This window comes from Hylobates moloch, unplaced genomic scaffold, assembly GCF_009828535.3.
Source record: "Hylobates moloch isolate HMO894 unplaced genomic scaffold, HMol_V3 SCAFFOLD_6, whole genome shotgun sequence".
Lineage (NCBI taxonomy): Eukaryota > Metazoa > Chordata > Mammalia > Primates > Hylobatidae > Hylobates > Hylobates moloch.
The window spans coordinates 127,345,477-127,366,393 of record NW_026652281.1 but is presented as its reverse complement, the minus strand read 5'-3'; the positions used below and the strand labels follow the sequence as shown (position 1 = coordinate 127,366,393).

Genomic DNA, 20,917 nt, shown 5'->3' with positions numbered 1-20,917 from the left:
GCGTGAATCTTGCTTTTCACAGCCCATTAGCACGTTCCCACATCCTCAGCTATGCGCCGGACCCACTGTCACTGTGCCCTCTCTGTCTGTCAGCCGGAGTGCCAGAGGGGGGCCTCCCTGCCTGCCCACACTCCTGCTCGTCCACCCTCGGGGGCAGGCTACTCAGCCCTGGTGAGCAGCCCCTTCTCCACCTTGCTGTGGCTCTCACACACCTCCACCTTGGCTTGCTTCTTCCCCGAGCTTGGCAAACAATGTCCATTTTGTTTCTGATGATGCCAGCTGTCCTCCTCTCTTCGCGGATAATGATGCCTACACAAGGCATTGTTCCTTGAGCATTTACTATACCCCAGGGACTCTGCCAAACTCATTGCCTACCTTATTATCTCATTGAATCCTTGAAACGACTTCATAGGGTTGGTACTATTATTGTCCATATTTTGCAGTGAGGAGGAAACAGGCTTACTGAGGTGAAGTAGCTTGCTAGGAAGTAGCTGACCCATGATGTGAACTCTGCTTGGTCGGATTCAGGAGTGCCTGCTCTTCTCTATGTAGAACCACGCTCTCCAATGTGGCAGTCATTAGCCACATATAGTTATTTAGATTAAATAAAATAACAAATTTGGTGCCCAGTTCCACTGGTCCCATTTCAAGTGCTCTGTAGCATCTGTGGCTAGTGGCTGCCGCAGTGGGCAGCTCAGAGTGTGTGCATCATCACAGGAAGTTCTGTTGAATGGCACTGGTATGAAACACTAGAGCTGAAAAGCCACTGCGTTCCTGAGCCTCATCCTTACCCCAGCCTCCACATTGCAGATGAAGAGACTGCAGCCCTCACTGGGGCTGGTTCTTGCCCAAGTCCTCCCAGCAGGGCTGAGGGCCGAGACTTGGTTCCTCCAGTGTCTGCCGGTCTGTCTCTCCCCCACACACCCCTCCCTGCCTACGTTCTGTGACCCTCTGGCTCACATGGATGCACGCTTCATACCTAGGGTGATATACGTGTGCTTTGTCACACCTACAGCCTCACAGCATCACACTCTTAGGGGCTAGACCAGGTTGCCAATACACGCCTATGGCCAGACACCCGCCCCTTGCACCCAGGAACACTTCCCCCACCCCTCCTCCTTTGCACCCAGGGGCATTCCCCTACGCCCCTTGAAGAATTCAGAAACACTTTCACAGGCACTTCCAGGACTGCGCATGGCCATCCGCCACAGCCCTCACACCCAGGCCTCATCTCTTCCTCTTGGGACTCTTGGCCATCGCCTCCCATCCTTGCCCTCCCCACCTTGGCCTCCTTGCCTCTCCTGCCCTGTCCTGTTCCCAAGCTGTGGCCCACCCATCTGCTGGCTGCCTGCTCAGCTCAGGGCCACAAGAGGAGTGGGCTGGCTCTTCTGTTTGCCAAGGTTTCTGGGCTATGGCCACTTGTTCATGCAGGACAAGAATATAGAAACATGTTTTTTTTTTTTTTTAAACAGAAGATAAAAAAGGGAGGAGGTTAGGGCTGCCGACTCACTGCCTTCACTCTCATTTTGGCTATGAATTTCCTCTGATCCCCACTGCCATGGCAGGCAGGGATGGAGGCTGGGGCTGCCTAGGTAGCAGCCCAGCCCCTTTCCTCACCTCATTCGGACCCCCTTCTTCCCCAACCATGTCCCATGTGCTTGGTACTGTGCCAAGTGTTTTGCACCAGTTACCTCACTTAATCTCCCCAACAAACCCAGGAGGTAGAGGCTATTATTGCCCTCTAACAGGAAGACGCAGAAAGGTGATGTGTCAAGTTCAGCATCACACAGTTGGGGGTGAGCTAGGATTGGACTACAGGTCTTTGTGACCCCAGAGCCTCTGCTCTTGAGGACCACATTCTCCTGTTGTTGGCTGAGTCAGAAGAAAACGTGCAAGTGACCTGGATTCTCTTCACAGCCTCAATCAAGAATATGCCTGCTCACTTGAGGCCTCAGTTTCTTGATCTATTAAATGGGAGATCAAAATTCCAACTTCACAGAATTGCTGTGAGGGTTAAAAGAGTGCTTAGTGGTGAATGTACATTTGAAGGGAAGAAGACTTGTGTGCTTGTGAGGGGTGGTACCCTCTGGATCAGCAGCTCTAACTTATTTTGAGAAACTCCTCCCTCTGAGCATCTGATAAAAGCTATGCACCCTTATCTCCCTCCAAAAAATGCACTTGCTTCCATTTGGAGGTACAGGGTGTCCTTCAAGGGGTTTAGGGTCCCCACACTACCCCACCTACGGCATGGACCTTCGGTGAGGAGCCTCTAATTTACACAAAAGCTTGGTGCTGTTCTGAAGAGGAACTTCAGCAAGTATAGCTTCTCTTGTTTTATAGACGTAGCTCTTATGGCCTTGGCTCACTGAGCCAGAGCCCAGGCTCATGGGGCCTGTCAGGCCTCCCTGCACAGAGCCCCCTCGCTGGCCCCCATCAGTGCTGATTTCCAAGGGAGGCAGGATACACAGCAGGACTTCCCCGGAAGGTGTTGGGCAGTGCTGGGCTGCCTGGGAAAGAATCACCCACAGACAGAGTTAAAATGAAATTACAAATTCCCTGGGCCTACACCCAGAGGTGCTGATTTAGGAGGTCTGGGTGGGACCTTGGAATCTGCTTATTTTTTCTTTTGAGACAGAGTCTTGCTCTGTCACCCAGGCTGGAGTGCAGTGATGCTATCTCAGCTCACTGCAACCTCCAACTCCGGCACTTAAGTGATCCTCATACGTCAGCCTCTTGAGTAGCTGGGACCACAGACGTGTACCACCATGCCCAGCAGTAGAGACGGGGTTTCGCCATGTTGCCCAGGCTGGTCTCAAACTCCTGGGCTCAAGCGACTCTCCCACCTTGGCCTCCCAAAGTGCTGGGATTGCAGGCGTGAGCCACCACGCCTGGCCAGAATCTGTTTTTTTAAAGATCCTCCAGGGGATTCTGAGGCAGCCGGTTTGATAATCACTGATTTAAGGTCTTTACCTAGAATGGAGTTTTGCCTCTCTAATGGAGAAATTATACTCATCCCTCCCTCCCCCTGTCCAACCATCCCTTCCTCTATCCCTCCATCCACCCACACATATTAATTGAGCGATAGCTCTGGACCAAGCTTTGTCAGGTGCTGGTGAGCAGGACGAGACCCAGCTCCTGCACCCTGGAGCTCACAACCTTCCCTGCTTCCTGCTCTTCTCTTCCTGGAGTTCTCAGAATCTTGCCCAGATGTGGCTGCTTTAAGCTTTTCTCTCACAGGGCTTTTGAGAATCATGGCCCCCAGCTAGAGGGGGACCTAAAGGTCTTTTGGGTCCATCCCTGTGCCTGGGCAGGGTGGGCACCCTTGAGAGACCAGTTGTCCCCCACCTTCCTTAGATGACTGTTTCTATTCCTAACACCCCATCTGAAAATCTCTCCTGTCTCACTTCAGTTTCTCTCACTCTTGCTGAAATCTACCTCCTTCTCCTGCAAGTAACACTCATGGAGGCTCTATTGGCACTAGACACTGGGTATTAAAGCACTGGGGGCAGAGAGAAGAAAGTGAGAGTCCTGGCCCTCAGGAACTCACTGTCAGGGTGGGAGAAATAAGCAGGTGGAGGAGCCGCCACGAATCTGAGTTAGATGGGGACATAGGATTGTGATATTATGATGTGATAAGAAATCTAGAAATATATAGTTGGTCATTGTCCCTGGTTCTTGGCACAGAGCTCCCCAAACGCTTGGGGGTACTAACAGCATCTTTTGTTCTAATATTTGGTCTTAGAACCCAGTTCCTGACTCAAAGCTCCCAAGTAGCTTGGAATTTCCTGGGTGATGAGAACATCTTTTGTTCTAATGAGGCAGCTTTGGGTGGGTGCCTGTATGGGAGCTGGTCACAGAAAGACCAAACTGTGACCAGAAGCTTGGAACTTCCAGCCCCTCCCCCCATTCTCAGGGAGGGGAGAGGGGCTGGGGATTGAGTTAATAATCAGTCATGCCTAGTGATGAGGCCTCCATAAAGGTCTCTTAAGTACGGAGCTCGGAGACTTTCTGGTTTGGTGAACACATTCACATACCCCAAAGGTGACACACCCCAACTCCATGGGGACAAAAGTTCCTGTGTTCAAGATCCTTCCAGACCTTGCTCTGTGCCCCTCTTCACCTAGCTGTTCATCCGTACCCTTTATCATAACCTTTATTGGAAACATACAGACACACACAACTGGTAAATGTAAGTAAGCATTTTCCTAGTTTTGTGAGCCATCGTAGAAAATTATAAAAGGAGGGAGTTGTGGGATCCCCCAGTCACTAGCTGGGTTGGACAGAATTGTGGGTAACCTGAGGACCCACTATTTGTGATTGGTATCTGAAGCAAGGGGACAGTCTTGTAGGACTTAGCCCTTAACCTGTGGGTTCTGCACTAACTCTAGGTAGTTAGTTTCATAACTGAATTATAGGATACCCAACTGGTGTCAGAGAATCAGTTGGTCTGAAAAAAAACCCCTTCATAGCTGGTGGCCAGAAGCGTGGGAATGATAGAAGAAAAGCGAATTTTTTCTAAGCAGGGGTGCTCTGGAAGCACGGAAGAGGGGCCGCATAGCAGGGGAGAGTCTCAGGGAGGGGACTGGGGTCTTGCTGCTTTCTTCCTGGTAGCATATGGACAGGCTGCACGTCCCAAGGAGGAGCCACAGCTGAGCGAGGCCCTCTGTGTGCCCATGAATTCTGGCCCTCTCTAGCTTTCCTACAAGGTTATATTTCCTGGTCTCTAGTCCGTATCCTGGCTCCTTCCTCCTCATCCTTCTTCACAGTTTCCCAGCCGCTCATTTCCTGCTGCCCAGACATGAAGCCAGTGATACCATGCTCAGGGCTGTGTACAGAGTAGGCATCTGTGCTAGCCTGCAGGCTTCTTCGATGCCTGCCAGCATCCTCCTCTACCTTGTCAGCTTCATCTTTTTGTGGGCTCGGAGCTGCCCATAAGCTTGGGATGGGGCATCCAAGTTTGGAGGATGTGATGGGTGCAGCCATGTCAAAAAGCTGGGCATGGCCCAACATGCCAGGAAGTGGAAGGCTTACTTGGTGTGGAAGTCACACACCCAAGAGTGTTAACATCTGAGTTCTAGACACAGCTCTGCCTGTTATGAACCATGTGACCTTGAGCAATCTACACTGAACTACACTGGAGCTCAAAGTTTTGAGGAATCATAATCTGCATTTTAACGAGGTGCCTGGGTGATTTCCATGGACATTTAGATTTGGGAAGCCTGCCCAGGGGACTCTCTTCTTGCTATTAGCATGGGGTTAGGGTGCTATAGTGGTGACCACAGTCAGTATCGGGCCCTTTAGGAGTCTCCTCTGTAGACGAAGGGGTTGGAGCGCATGGCCTTTGTGGCAAAGAGTGCAAAATGGCATCTAGACTCCAGATCTAGCCCTTAGACAAGTTTTGTTTGGCCTAATACCATCCTCAAATTCTTTTGGAATAGGTGCCAATATTTAAAAATTGGGAAATTTCTCATCAATATCTAGATTTGTAGCTTTTCCTGAAAAATCAAATGAGGTAGGAAATGGGCCACATTCTACGTGGTGACAATGTTTTCCCCTGTGAGCTGGAAAACTCACAGACCTTGCCCCTAGTTCTCTTATAATTACTAATAGTTTGAGGATAAAATCCCAAGAGCCACTTAACACATGAAAAGATGCTCAGCTCCACTCTTAATGTGACAATTACAAATTAAATTACAGCAAATTGCCATTTTCCACCTGTCTCTTTAGCAGATATAAAAAAGTTTGATAATACACTGTGTTGACAAGGGCAAAGGAAACAGGCACCCTTGCATTCTAGTGGGAAAGTGAGTTGGTACAATCTTTAATATGGACAATCTCTCATTATCCATTGAAATCAGCAAACAACACCTACCCCTTGACCAGAAAACATAAGTTCTTGAAATGTATCCCACACAGACACATGCATACATAGGAGATATAATTCTAATGCACACATACACGGCTAGTCATTGTAGCATTGTTTGTAATGGCTATATCGATTGAAACTAATCTGAGTGCCCATCAGTAGGGGACAGGCTGAATAAAGGATCGGACAGCCATACGATTACATACTAAGTAACAAGGAACTCTTATGTTATGATATGGAAGGAGGATCTCTAAAAATATATTATTCACTGAAAAAAGGAATGTGGAGAACACTATAAAAGTCCAGTCCATTAGTGTGTGGGACACCATCTGTGGAAAGAGACTCAAGGACCTGGTAACAGTGGTAATCTCTGGGAAGGGGACCTCAGAGGCTGCAGTACGGGGGCGGGAGGGAGTCATTTTACTACCTATACCTTTATATCTTTTGAACTTTGAACCATGTCCGTGTTTACCTACTCAAAGAATAAAAAACTAAAAACTTTCAGAGACCTGGATTCTGCGGTTCTAACACTACATGATTCTAATGTTTTACAGCATGGTGAGCCCAACTTTGATGATGTTGGCAGGCTCCGCCCACTTGAGGCCAAGCTTCTAATCTTCTGCTTCCGGATCCATCTTCTGGGTCTCTCTGGCCTTGCTCTGTCCCTGAGTTGGGTCACAGAAGCCCCTGTGAGCTTGAGCAGCTCTGATGAAGGGCTTTCTTCTAGCGTGGGGCAGTGACGTGAACTCCAACATCTCCTAGGGACACAGCCCTCGGGCATTCCCTCACCCTGTCCACCTTCTCTGTCCTCCTAGGGGAGCCTTCTCGGTGGTGCGAAGGTGTGTGAAGGTGCTGGCCGGCCAGGAGTATGCTGCCAAGATCATCAACACGAAGAAGCTGTCAGCCAGAGGTAGGTGCCTGATCTCTACCCTGCCCACCCTCCAGGGCTCTCCTCTCTCCCCTTACCTGTACTGCTTGGCTTAGACCAGGACCCAGGGCTGAGCCCCTGGGTGATACTTATGGCAGGGGTAGGGGCTGCTCTTCCTGGGGTGTCATGAGAATAGACCTTCCCTTTTTCCTTCTTTTCCTTTTTTTCAAGGCTGGAGAGCACAGACTCACCCAGACAGGCCAAGCTCTGTGCCTCACGGGTGAGGGCTGAGACACCAGATGGGCCCTCCTTTCCCTACTGTCTTGCCACTTGCCATCACTTCTCCCCTGCAGACCTCTACCCTTGCCATTCCCTCGGCCTGAACACCATCTCCTGGCTCCTTTCATGAATGGCTGTTTCTCAGCCTTCAGGTCTCAGCTCAAGGTCACACCCTTTGAGGGGTTTTCCTGACCCCTCAATCTGACGAGGCCTCCTCCATTTTCTGTCTCTGTCTCTCTCTCTCTTTTTTTTTTTTGAGATCGAGTTTCACTCTTGTCACCCAAGCTGGAGTGCAATGGTGCGATCTCAACTCACTGCAACCTCCGCCTCCCGGGTTCAAGCGATTCTCCTGCCTCAGCCTCCCAAGTAGCTGGGATTACAAGTGCCCACCACCACGCCTGGCTAATTTTTTCTCTTTGTACTTTTAGTAGCGATGGGATTTCACCATGTTGGCCAGGCTGGTCTCGAACTCTTGACCTCAGATGATCTGTCTGCCTCAGCCTCCCAAAGTACTGGGATTACACGCGTGAGCCATCACGCTCAACCTATTTTCTGTCTCTTATTACTGCTCATTTCCTTTATGGCTTTCCCTGACCTAGACTCATCCTGTTTACTGATTAGGCCCCTTGTTTAATACCCACCTCCCTTTTTGGGCTGTAAACTTCAAGAGTATGGGCTACTCTGCACCCAGCACCTAGGACAGCACCTGGCACTCAGAGAGGGGCCAGTGAACTCCAAGTGTGCTTGGCTTCAGCCACGCCACTCTTGGGTCCTCCAGACAGTTGGTCTGGGGTGTGATCTGAGTTTTGGAAAAGATGCCCAGATAACTCTAATTTGCAGATGAGTTTGAGAACCACTGCCCTAAGACCTTAGAAGTGGTCCTGGGCCAGCGACATCAGCATCCCTAGCAGCTTGTTAGAAAGGCAAAGCCTAGAGCCCCACTCCAGACTTGAAGAATCTGACTCTGCATTTTAACAAGACACCGGGGTGACTGTGGACATTAAAATTTGGGAAGCCTGCCCAGGAGAAGTGCTTCTTGCCATTACTGTGTGTTTGAGACAGTGATGGTGGTAATCATGGTCAGTGTGTTGGAAAGGGTTATCTTCAGAGAGGCCAGTCCCCACCCTGAATGAAATGGTGTATAAGCTTTCCTTGGGACCACCTGGTGGTGGAGGGAATTCTGTTGGGTGAGGTGGGTGCAGGTATGGGCTGTACAATCCATGGTTTGTGCAGTGCGGGAGATGTTGTGTGAGGGGCTGGCAGAGTGTCCAGGTGTTTGACAGTCGCAGCTGTGTGGGGCCAGGGCCCAGCAGGTGCAGGTTCGTGGCGGTCCTCACAGTAGCTGGTACAGGAGGCTCATGCTGCTCCCCGCAGGCCTCCCAGCAGGCCTCATGTTGGACTGTGTGTTGTTGCCTTTCTTCTCTGGCTCAGTGTTGCTGGGAGCTCAGCACTTTCTTCTAGTTACCGACCTCCCCGCCATGTCTTGCAGGTCAAAGAGGATCAGCAGAGGGGGGTGGCTGGGGTTAGGGTGAGGGTCTCTGAAGGACCAGGAGCCCCATGTGGTATACAGTCAGTTTGAAAAGTCCAAGCTTGTGGAAGGCTGGGAGCTAGAGACAGGATGGGCAGGAATGCCAGCAGAGGTGTTGCCTCATGGCCAGATGCCTGGATTGGCCTTGTCATTGCTGTGTGACTAGCAGCAGTCTGGTGCCCTCTCTGTGCATTGGGTGTTGAGTAACCAAGGGAGATGTCCCAATCCCTGAGATACTGCAGGGACAGGGGGTGATGGGTTAAGGTTGCCCCAATGGGAGAGAGGGTCAGACACCAAGACACACACACTTGCACGTTGACCAAAAGAGACAGATGTGTATGGGGGAGTGGAAGGGCCACGGCTCCTGTTTTGGAAGGTGACTAAGCACTCCTGGGACAGTGCAGACCCTGGGCTATGCCAGACAGTCACTGCCCAAGCCGCCTCTCTTTGGCAACTTGTTGAGTCCTTGACCTCTTGGAAGGAAGGTGGCCCGGACTAGGTGAGTGTGGAGGGGGTGGGGAGGTTATCAGGGAACCTTCTGGAAAAGTCTGCCAACTGCCAGCGCTTTTCTTCCCAGCGGGAGAGGAGGAGCAAAAGCTTCTTTTAGCAGGATTCTTTGTTTGCCACTCATGGTGCCTCGGGGGCGGGGAGGGGGGTTTAATGCTGAATATTTGGCAACACACTCTAAACATCTCCTGCTGGTGCTCCTGGGTGACTTCTGGCAGCGCCCAGCAGGGGCTGTGCCCACCCTCCCGGGAGCTGTGGCTTTCTTTTGCCCGCCCTGCCCAGCCTCTTCTAGCAAGCGGTTCCCAAACCCACGATATATTTGTGTATGTATTTTTAATCTAGTCTTTTAAAAAATGTTCATAGTATAAACAATTCAAAGAAACCATGAAGAAATGAAGTGAAAAGTGAAAATTTTGCCTGTTCCAATCCCTGCCAAATACCTTTGGGAGCTTTATAAAAAACGCAGCTGCTTGAGTTCCACTCATGAGGGTTGGATTCAGTAGGTGGGGCCCAAGCCCCTGCATTAAAAAAATCCTACCATCAGTAACAGTAGCTATTAACACCAACCTAATACAATAATACAGGCTCAGTGCTAACCCCTATCAGGTGCTGTATAGCCTCCTAGCTCATCCTCCCCACAGCACACACAGAGGTAGAATTCTAAGGGCACATTGGGCACATGCATGAGGCTGGTGCAGCCGAAGGCGACTGGCCTGGGCACTGTGACCTCCACAGGCCCCACTCTCCAGCTCGAGCATGAGGGGGTCACTTCCTTGGCTCCCCAGTGACCAGTCTCGGGGCACCAGGTGGGGAGCATGACGAGCTCATCCAGCCTGCACTAGAGTGTCATTCAGTTCCCTGCAAGGAAGCCTCTGAGGGGACGGCAAGACATGTGCTTCCTGTCTCTCCTGTTCTCCTCCCCACCCCTTGCCTGGCACTCTTGCTCCCAGGATCAGGCTGTCCTATGCAGGGAGCAGGTACTTCCTGTTCCCAGACTTCAGGTCTCTTTTCTCTCCTGGCTTGTGTGCCTCCTGCTGGAATCTCGGGCCGCCTGCCTGCTGGACTCCACTAATTATTAGAATGGGGCTGGGTTTGGTGGCTCACGTCTTTAATCCCGGCACTTTGGGAGGCCGAGGTGGGAGGATCACTTGAGGCCAGGAGTTCAAGACTAGCCTGTGCAACATGGTGAGACCCCCGTCCCTATTAAAAATATAAAAAATTAGCCGAGCGTAGTGGCGGGTGCCTGTAGTCCCAGCTAGTCAAGAGGGAGACTGAGGAGGGAGAATCACCTGAGCCCAGGGGAGTCCACTCCCTTCTGGAGGCAGAGTCCTGCCCATTTGTGTGACTGCAGGTCCTTCCAGGCCTGCCCTGTCCTGCCCCACCCTGCTGGGACTGTCTGGCCCCAGGGACCTCACCCTAGAATGTCCATCCACCTCTGCCTGCTGAGCTCTGCTGAGCCTTGCCATGCTCTTAGCCCCCACACCCTGGAGGTGACCCAACCACCTGGGGAGGAAGCGAAAATGTTCCCAAGATATCATCATGGGCATTGGGGAAAGCTCCCCCAGGTCCCCAGGCAGGAGGCTGAAGACTTCTAGCTTTCCTCAGATCTCTCACCATCATGGGACTCTGCTGAGCCAATGGATCTATTCATCAATTAATTAATTATTAGAATGGGGCTGGGTTTGGTGGCTCACGTCTTTAATCCCAGCACTTTGGGAGGCTGAGGTGGGAGGATCACTTGAGGCCAGGAGTTCAAGACTAGCCTGAGCAACATGGTGAGACCCCCATCTCTATTAAAAATATAAAAAATTAGCCATGCATGGTGGCAGGCGCGTGTAGTCCCAGCTACTCAAGAGGAAGGCAGAGGAGGGAGAATCACCTGAGCCCAGGAAGTAGAGGCTGCAGTGAGCCATGATGCTGCCACTGTGCTCCAACCTGGACAATGAGAGTGAGACCTTGTCTCAAAAAAAATTATTAGAATGGGAAGCAATATAGTATAGTAGCTATGTACATGGATTGAAATCTCAGCTCTGCCACTTGTTTGCTATGGGATCTTGGACAAGCTGCTTAGCAGCTCTATGCCACGCCCTGGGAACGTGGCAGTGACCAACAGAAAAGGTCTTACTCTCATTGTGCCCGTTTCTAGGGAGTGATACTGAAAAGAACATTAAACACATATGTCAGCTGGGTAGCTTCAGGTAGTGACAAGTGTTAACCAAGAAAATAAGACAGAGTATGGAGATGTAATGTGGCAGGAGGGACATGCTTAGAAAAGGCAGCCAGTGAATCTCTCTAAGGAGGTGACATTGTGCCGGGGCCTGCCTGATGAGAAGACCCAGGGAAGAGCTTTCCAGGCAGAAGGCACAGCAGGTACAGAAGCCCTGAGGTGGGAAGGAGCTTGGTGTGTCAGGGCAGAGAGGAGGCCAGTGTGGCTGGAGCTTCCTGGCCGGAAGGTGAGGCCGGACCCAGCGAGGAGTTTGGATTGTGCTCTAAGTATATTGGGAAGCTGTTGGAGAGTTGGAAGCCAAGGAGGGACAGGATTTAATTGATGTTTTAAAAAAGAGCTCCTTGGCGGGGCCGGGCGCGGTAATCCCAACACTTTGGGAGGGCAAGGCGGGCGGATCACAAGGTCAGGAGTTCGAGACCAGCCTGGCCAGGCCAGCATGGTGAAACCCCGTCTCTACTAAAAATACAAAATATTAGCCTGGCATGGTGGCAGGTGCCTGTAGTCCCAGCTACTCGGGAGGCTGAGGCAGGATAATTGCTTGAACTTGGCAGGCAGAGGTTGCAGTGAGCCAAGATCGAGCCACTGCACTCCAGTCTGGCTGACAGAGCGAGACTCTGTCTCAAAAAAAAAAAAAAAAAGATCCTTGGCTGAGGGGAGGAGTGGGGGGAAGGTGCAGGGGTAGAGGCCTCAGAGCTCTGAGTTTTCAGAGTGATTTTGGTGAGTGATTTTGATAAAGGGACTCTTCCTTTGTCAATGGGCCTCAGTTTCTCCATCTATATAACAGAGCATGGCCTCAGAGGTCAAAAGAAACATGGTGCCTACATGTCTTAAGGTTCTCTGTATATTGGAAAATGAAAACACTGCAAACAGAGTTACCAGAAATATTGTATAATGTATATGTTTGCACTCAGTAGGATGAATGCTTTCAACAGTGACAATGCAGGTTAATTGTACTATGCATAAGATGATAAGATTTATACAATTAGTTCCTAGCATTTCCAGCAATAAGGTCTGGTAACCACATACAAGTTTACAGTTGCATGGCCAGCGTTTTCTTCTTTCAGTCCTGTCAGTATTCTCTGCTCCTGGGTAACCTCACAGGGAGAAAACAGCAACATTCTGGATTTGGGGCTTCTGCTTCCTGAATGTATAGCCTAAGCCAGAAGCCTCCTTCCCACTCTGACAGGCCTGACGTTGACCTGCATGAGTTCTGGTTCTGCTGGAGGTGGGATGGGGGGGTAGGGCATGGGACGTGGAGCAGGGGGAGGGCCCCGCCTGGTCAGCTCTGGAAGGGCATCCCCTCCTCTGCCCAGGAGTCAGCCTCCCCTACCCTGGAGGATATGAAAGGAGCCCACAGAGGGAGGGGGAATCAAGGGATGCCCCCCAGCCTGGCCCCACCTCCTCGTCCCTAGCTTGCAGCCGGTTTTCAGCTGGGGAGTTGAGCCATGGAAACTGAATTGGACTTAATTGCTTTGCTGGTGGAAAAGCCACCTTTCATTATTGATTTTGGCTTCTGCAGCCCTTGGAGGACATCCAGTGATTGCTCTAGTGAAGGGGGCAGGGGAAAGGGGAGCTGGATTCCTGGGAACAAGGGCTGGAACTTTCTCCATTCTCACCACCCCCCACCCGCATACCTGCCTGCTCTGAGAGGGCCTTTCAGGGCCAGGGTTCTAGTGTTGGCTCGGCGTCTGAGTGTTGGCATGAGTTTCCTTCTGTGGGTCTTAATTTTTCTATTTGGGAATTGGGGGCAAGTGGAGGTAGTGGTTATGAGCTGGGGGCACAGAGAACAGTATAGCCCAGGATTGAAAGCCCGTCTCTGGAGTCTAACTGTCTGGGTATAAATCATGGCTCCACTACTCACTGCGGGATTGACTTTGGGCAGGTACTTAACCTCTCCTCTTCTGGAAAGCCGGAAAAATGATAGTAACCCCCTCAAAGGATTGTAGTGAGGGCTTGAAAGGCATATAAAGCCCTCTGCACAGTGCTTGGCACAGAGTTTTTAAAAAGAGATTTCTTTTTATGGTTTTGTTTGTTAAATTAAGGCGTTAACTACCAAATTGTGAAAAAAGCACCAAAAACGAAAATGGGAAATGCATTTTCAGTTCCAGCTCTGCCATCACGGAGGCTTCAGCTTGTTCAGGCTACAGTTTCCTTATCTATAAAATGGGGAGAGTGGTGGTCCCAGCCCAGGATTGTTTGGGGGCACGGAGTAGGATCATGTGTCCCACTGTTCCCAGCAGCTGCAGAATCAGAAGCCACAGTGGCAGATCCCGAGCAAGGCCTCTCTCCCAGGTGTGTGGGGAGCCCCAGGAGACTTGCACAGCAGTCCAGAAGGCAGGTGGGAGAGCTCTGGGTGGGCCCCTGCAGATTCTTTGGGGCTCTCTGTGTCCCTGGTCCTAGAGTCTCCTGAAAGGGAGGTGGCTTCTGGGAATCAACACAGCCCTCTGGAAGAATAGGCACTCCCTTAGAAAGGCACATTCATTCAATCATTTATTCTTTCATTTGGTTATTTCTTTTTTCTTTTTTTTTTTGAGATGAAGTCTCGCTCTGTCGCCTAGGCTGGAGTGCAGTGGCGTGATCTCCACTCACTCCAACCTCCACCTTCAAGCAATTCTCCTGCCTCAGCCTCCTGAGCAGCTGAGATTACAGGTGCCTGCCACCACGCCCGGCTAATTTTTGTATTTTTAGTAGAGATGGGGTTTCACCATGTTGCCCAGGCTGATCTCGAACTCCTGAGCTCAAGTGATCCACCTGCCTCGGCCTCTCAATGTGTTGGATTATAGGCATGAGCCACTGTGCCCAGCTTCATTCAGTTATTTCTTGAGCACCTAGTATGTGCCAGGTGTTTGGGTAGATGTCAGGGGTACAACAGAGACCAAGTCCCTGCCCTCAAGGAACTAGATATCCATGAGACTGAGTGGGTCATGCTGTTCGGGGGCTCTGAAAGCACAGAGGATGGGCCCCTGCTTGCTGCCAGGGGCCTGAGACTAAGGATTGGTAGGAGTGAGTGATGGCCAGTGAACGGCGGGTGGGAGGTAGAGGAAGTGTTTCAAGCTGAGAGAACTGCATGTGCAATTCTCTCCCAAAGTAAGAGGGCCCAGCGGGGTCTGCTTGTAGAGGTGAAGTCGGCCATTTAGTCTGGCTAGAGTATAGGGCCTGAGGAACAGGCCTGGAGGGGTCTTGGAGAAGCCTCACATTTAAGAGCTGTGGAAACGGAGGCCAGAGAGGGCGAGGGATGTGCTTGAGTCACCGCAACCCCAGCCTGTTCCTCTATCCACTGCACCCCATGGTCTTCCTGGAGAACTCAGAGGCCCCGGCCAGAAGGTGAGCTTTCCCAGCCCCCAGGGTCTGCCCTGGGAGGTGGAGATAATACGAGGCTTTGAGAAGGGGGAGATGGAAGGTGGCGGGTCCTCCCTCACTGGGGACTCACCTGAGCCTCTGTGTTTCAGACCATCAGAAGCTGGAGCGTGAAGCCCGCATCTGCCGCCTGCTGAAGCACCCCAACATCGGTGAGCCTTGTGGGATGAGAGGGGCGCAGGGGGGCCAGGCCCTGCTCCCCTGCCCACCCCGGCATGTGGGCGTTTGTGGGTTGGGTGGAGAGCAGCTGCTCTCTTCTCTGGGGATGGAGGCAGCAAAGATGGGAAAGGGGGCGTCTTTAATGGTTTCCACATTCCTCAGAGCCAGCTTGTTTCGGGGGAAGGTGAAGAAAGGCCCTTCCTCCCATCCCACACTGCCGGCAGCCTCCTTCAGAAAAGCTGTTTCAGGAAAACTTCTAAAGCTCTGGGAGAGATGAAAATAGGCCAGGGGATACGCTTGGCCTTGACTGCTGTGGCCCATTCCCCAAACCCACCCCCATACTGATTCAGCCTGGCACCGTGGCCCTGCCCTCCTCCCTTGACCTGGCACCCGCCTGCCTACAGGGGCAAGCTCCAACTCAGGCCCTGGCCTGCAGGCTGGGCACAGGCTGCACGGAGAGGCTGGGCCATGGCGGGCTGGGACAGAGCCAGGGCAGCAGAACCCATGGGGATGGGCTCTGAAACAACACCTCACTGCCTGGCCCCCCTTCTTCAGCCCTTGTGCAACTGGGGGGCTGATCCCTGCCTATCAGGGTCCTGAGTCATGAGGGCAGGAAGTGTGGCTTTGAGAGCTAATTCTGTCAGAGAATTGCTGTGGGACCTTGGGCAGGAGCACTGCCCTCTCTGAATCACTTCCCCCCATCCTCATGAGGGAAGGGCTGTCTGGACCAGCGTCTTGGGCACCTTGTGAAAAGGTAGACTCGGATTCACTGGGCCTGGGATGGGGCCAGGATTTTGAAGTTCTAACACGCTCTGAGGAGATGCCAAGCCTGCTGACTCATAGACCGCACTGAGGAGAAGGGCCTAGGTGATCGCTAAGGACTCTTCCAACTCTGACAGCCACCACGCCTTCTCACAAGGCAGGGAAGCCTCTCTCCGTGCCCAGGGCCCCAAGGGTTAACTCTCCTGCCAGAGAGAAGCATCTCCATCTGCTATTTATACCCAGAAGGCACCTCCCCTTCCCTGCACAAACAGCAGCCAGAGGCTCCGGGACCAGCATCAGAGAGACATCCCTGGGCTGGCAGGGAGCAGCCCTGGTTGAACCCTGGTCCCTGACCTACTAATGTCCTCGCCGTGTGGCCTTCAGCAGCCCCTGCCCATTCCGGGCCCCCAACCCCCCAGCTGTGTGATGGAGGGGGTTGAGAGTGATCTCTGACTGTAAGATCTTATGGTCCTTACAGAGGCTACCAGCTCCAGTGGAGGGAGGGGAGTGTGTGTAAGTGTGTGAGAGTGTGTGGAGTGTGTGAGTGAATATGTGTGTGAATGTGAGTGTGAGTGCAAATGTGTACATGTGAGTGTATGTGTATGCATGTGTGTGTGTGTATGTGACAGTGTTGGAGTGTGTGTGAATGCGTGTGAGTGTGTGTGTATGTGAGTGTTGGATTGTGTGTGAATGCCGTGTATGTGAGTGTGTGAATGTATGTGTGTGAATGTGTGTGTCTGTGTAAGTGTGTGAGTGTGTGAATGTGTGTATGTGAGTGTGTGAGTGTATGTGAGAGTGTGTGGAGTGTGTGAATGCACGTGTGTGAGTGTGTGAATATGTGTGTGTGTGAATGTGTGTATGTGAGTCTGTAAGTGTGTGTGTGTGTGAATGTGTGTATGTGAGTCTGTGTAAGTGTGTGTGTGACTGTGTGTGTGAACGCATGTATGTGAGTGTGTGTGAATGTGTGAATGTGTGTGTGTGTTGCTGCACAATTGCAGCTATCTCAGGTCAACACTGCCTCCTCATGTTGGCACCTCCCTCTCCCTCTCATTCCCAGCTCTAAAATGGGGAGCAGTAGGTTATGGCTTTGGAGCTGACAGACTACAGCTCAAATCCTGAGTTTGCTGCTTCATTGCTGTGTGACCCTGGACATGCTGCTCCACCACTTTGAAGCTCAGTTTTATCTGGAAAATGGAAATGATACCTATCTCATAGGATTGTGATGATTAAATAGACCATAGCACAATGACAGTCATTATCATTAAGCTGCCCCCCCTTTTCCCCAGTCAACACCTTCCCTCAGAACAACCTTGCCTGAAGACATCCTCTTGCCTAAAACTCCATACGATTGTCATTCCTCTGGGCCATCAGGATTTTTAGTCATCACTGGAGGCACTATATTATATATAACATGGTGGTTAGGAGAATGGGGTTTGCAGTCAGACACCCGGTTTCAATCTCAGCTCTGCCGTTAACTAAGTGTTTGAGCTTGGGCAGACTGTGAACCTCTTAGCCTCAGTATCCTCCTCTATGAAGTGGGGATAATCACAGCACCCACCTTCTAGGACTGTTGGGAGGGTAAAATGAGATAGTGTAAGTAAAGCACTTGGCACAAAGCCTAGCATGTGGTAAAAGCTCAGAAATGGTAGCTATCATCATCATCATCATTATTGAGTCATTAACTCCTTCCTTCATTCACCTGATGTCAGGTGCATCGTAGACCCACCCCATGCCAAGGTCTCTGCTAGGCACTGAGAATGTGCAGGAGAAGTGAGGATGGGGGATGGGAGTGGGGATGGTGGCGATGCGCAGGCGGGACTGGAAAGCAGAGCTGAGCATCCAGCACGGGAAGACCCCAGAGGAGCTTTGAGCTGCTGTCAGGGCTGGAAGGTTCCTTGGAGGGTGCACTTTCCTGATCCTCCAAGCATCTTCCTTCAAAATTGTAATCTTCCCAAAAACGTGCGAAGAGGTACAGATGTGGGCTCAAAACCCGAAAGGTGAGCTTGTGCCTAAAGAAACTGGACTGAGTCCTGTTCAGCCTGCTTGGCCAATCTAGACAAGATTACTACTGGTCGCTGCTTCTGTGTGGTGACTGCCCAGTCCCCAGGGGACCAGGTCAGTGAGGTCCCAGGTCAGCCCAGTCCCCAGGGAACCAGGTCAGTGAGGCTCAGCACAGGTCAGTCCAACTGTGTTGCGCACAAAGCATTTACCTCCCAGATCCTTCTTGGGAGAGGTCGGTGACCTGCTGTCTGTACCATCACCACCTGCAGATGAGGGAGACGCCAGAAGGCCACCCCAAGGCACAGGGGACTTGGACTGTGCTAGGGACAACCTGAAAGTTTAGTAGGTGATTTGTGGTGGGGAAGGGAAGTATGGTAGGTCAGTGATGAAGATGACAATATCTCCATTTATCGAACTCTTCCTAGTGCCAGGTGCTGTGCTAAGTGGTTTATAGGAATCATCACATTAATGACCACAGCAGTCCAACGGTATTAGCATTACTGTTTGGAAGGGAGGCTCAGAGAGGTTAAGTCATTTGCCCATAGCTACATAGCTTGTAAGAAGTGGATCTGGGAGATGAACTCAGCAAGTCTGACTCCAGAGCCCTTGTTCCCAGTCCTTCTATTTAGCTTCCCAAGTGGATATCACAAATGTGGTGTCAGGGGGACATGCAAATAAGGGAACAAGTACTGTCCTTCAACCTCCAAGAAAAAAATACACTGTTGGAAAATCACAGGCATGCCAGAAGTGCATGAATCAAGCTACATAAATAAAAAGCTAGGTTACAGATTTGTTTGTTCTATGACAATATTTTAAACAGTCAAAAGTGACAGAATGACTCAATGGGCACAGACACGTCAGTCACTCCACCAGGAGACAGGACCATGATGACAGCCTATGGCCCTTGAATCTTGGGCTCCGGCTGAGTCGTTCCTCAGGCAGCCTCCACTGATGGAAGGGAGGCTTTGTGTATGAAAACAGCCCTGAAACAAGAAATCCTGTCTCCTGGGCTCTGAGGTGTGACTTGACCTCAGGGACTGAAGCCAACTCTGCTACCATCACGTGTGTGGTGCACTGCAAAAGTAGGGGCTGAATTCCAACCCATGTGCCCCTTGCCCAGCTGCTCAGAGGGGTAGCCTCTTACCGTCAACACAAAGTCACCATCTGAGTGAGAGTCAGCTCCGGAGAAAACCTGCCTCAATTCTGTCCATTTCCCTGAGACCTGAGGACATTCTCTAAAGAGGCTGAGGCCCCGGGTCAGAGGGTAGATCTGGGACCCCGGTCTTCTTGGGGCTCCTTCCAAAGCCTGTTGCTGTGCTTCTAAAAGCCCTTTCTGAGATGATTCTAGCTGCAGCTTGGCTTCTCAGAGCTCCTTACACTCAGGAAAAGGAAGTTAGAGACCACGGTCCACCAGAAAGAATAGGAGAGGGTTCACTCCCCAGAGATCACGTGGAGGAAGGCAGGGAGAGGGAAGAGTCTTTTGCAAAACTTTACCTTGATACACTAACAATACAAGTTTATTGCAGACAAATGAGAAGACAAATACTTTTTAAAGTATCTCCTATAACCTCACATCTAGAATTAACATTTAATGGTATATGCTACCATATGATATATGATATATGTGCCTTCTCAAGGACTGTGTACTTACATATATCATCTCAGTTCAGGTTCCCTGGAAACAGAGCCTGAGTCAGGGATTCAGGTGCTGTTAGCATCCCGCACTCCAGCACGTGGGGTTTGGATGCACCAACTTACCAAAGAGCTTCTGGGCAGGGCCCAGGTATAGAACTGCCAGATTCTACACACCAAAAGTACAGTTAAATACACATTGACACTTTTTTTTTTTTTTTGGAGACAGAGTCTCACCGTGTCACCCAGGCTGGAGTTCAGTGGTGCGATCTCGACTCACTGCAAGCTCTGCCTCCCGGGTTCACGCCATTCTCCTGCCTCAGCCTCCCGAGTAGCTGGGACTACAGGTGCCCACCACCACGCCTGGCTAATTTTGTTTTGTATTTTTAGTAGAGATGGAGTTTCACTGTGTTAGACAGGATGGTCTCGATCTCCTGATCTCGTGTTCCACCCGCCTCGGCCTCCCAAAGTGCTGGGATTACAGTCGTGAGCCACTGCGCCTGGCCTATACACATTTACACTTTAAAAATTAAGCCTGCATTTACTTTGAAATGTACTAAAAATTAAATAAACCAATGGACAGAGGAATGGATAGAAACATAATAATGCAAGTATAGGAAAACATTAATGATAGAACCTAGGTAGTGGACATCTGGGTGTTAACCGTATGTTTGAATTTTTTTTATTTTTTATTTTATTATTTTTTGAGATGGTGCCTTGCTCTGTCGCCCAGGCTGGAGTGCAGTGGTGTGATCTCGGCTTACTGCAACCTCCGTCTCCCGGGTTTAAGCAATTCTCCTGCCTCAGCCTCCCGAGTAGCTGGGACTCCAGGCATCTGCCACCACACCCAGCTAATTTTTGTATTTTTAATAGAGACAGTGTTTTGCCATGTTGGCCAGGCTGGTCTCAAACTCCTGACCTCAGGTGATCTGCCCACCTTGGCCTCCCAAAGTGCTGGGATTACAGGCATGAGCCACCGTGCCCTGCCTGAATTTTTTATAATAAAATGTTGAGAGGAATTAAAGCAGAATTACTTGTGCCTTTAAGATTTTGCTTTAGAATATATTTAAAACATCTTTTAGTCATTATTTATAAATATATGTCATCATTAAAGAATGTTTTAAAATTTCATTTTATTATTATTATGATTATTTTGAGACATTCTCACTCTATTATCCAGGCTGGAATGCAGTGGGGCAATCTTGGCTCACTGCAACCTCCGCCTCCTGGGCTCAAACAACCCTCCCACCTTAGCTTCCCAAGTAGCTGGGACGACAAGTGCCTGTGCCACCACGGTCAACTAATTTTTGTATTGTTTGTAGAGACGGGGTTTCGTCATGTTGCCCAGATTGGTCTTGAACTGCTAAGCTCAAGTGATCCACCCGCCTCAGCCTCCCATAGTGCTGGGATTACAGGGTGAGCCACTGCACCTAGCCTAAATTTTTATTTCATTTTATTTTATCTTATTTTATTTTAGTTTTTATTTTTTTGAGAAGGAGTCTTGCTTTGTCGCTCAGGCTGGAGTGCAGTGGCACGATCTTGGCTCACTGCAACCTCCACCTCCTGGGCTCAAGCAATTATCCTGCCTCAGCCTCTGGAGTAGCTGGGATTATAAGCATGTGCCACCACGCCCAGCTAATTTTTGTATTTTTAGTAGAGATGGGGTTTCGCCATTTTGGCCAGGCTGGTCTCAAACTCCTGACCTCAGGCGATCCACCTGCTTCGGCCTCC

The 20,917-nt window shown here is 50.7% G+C and overlaps 1 protein-coding gene across 3 annotated transcripts in view; it reads left to right on the top strand.

Annotated features, from left to right (window-relative positions):
* CAMK2A (calcium/calmodulin dependent protein kinase II alpha) overlaps positions 1–20,917 on the top strand; it is a 70,533-nt gene that overhangs the window by 10,252 nt on the left and 39,364 nt on the right. For all 3 annotated transcript variants that reach the window (XR_004248852.2, XM_032158348.2, XM_032158349.2), the window contains exons 2-3: positions 6,682–6,776; positions 14,725–14,784. Coding sequence is in view for 2 of the 3 variants with exons in the window: in XM_032158348.2 (XP_032014239.1) it covers positions 6,682–6,776; positions 14,725–14,784 (155 nt within the window). In the remaining variant the exon portion in view is untranslated. The remainder of the gene's footprint in view (positions 1–6,681; positions 6,777–14,724; positions 14,785–20,917) is intronic.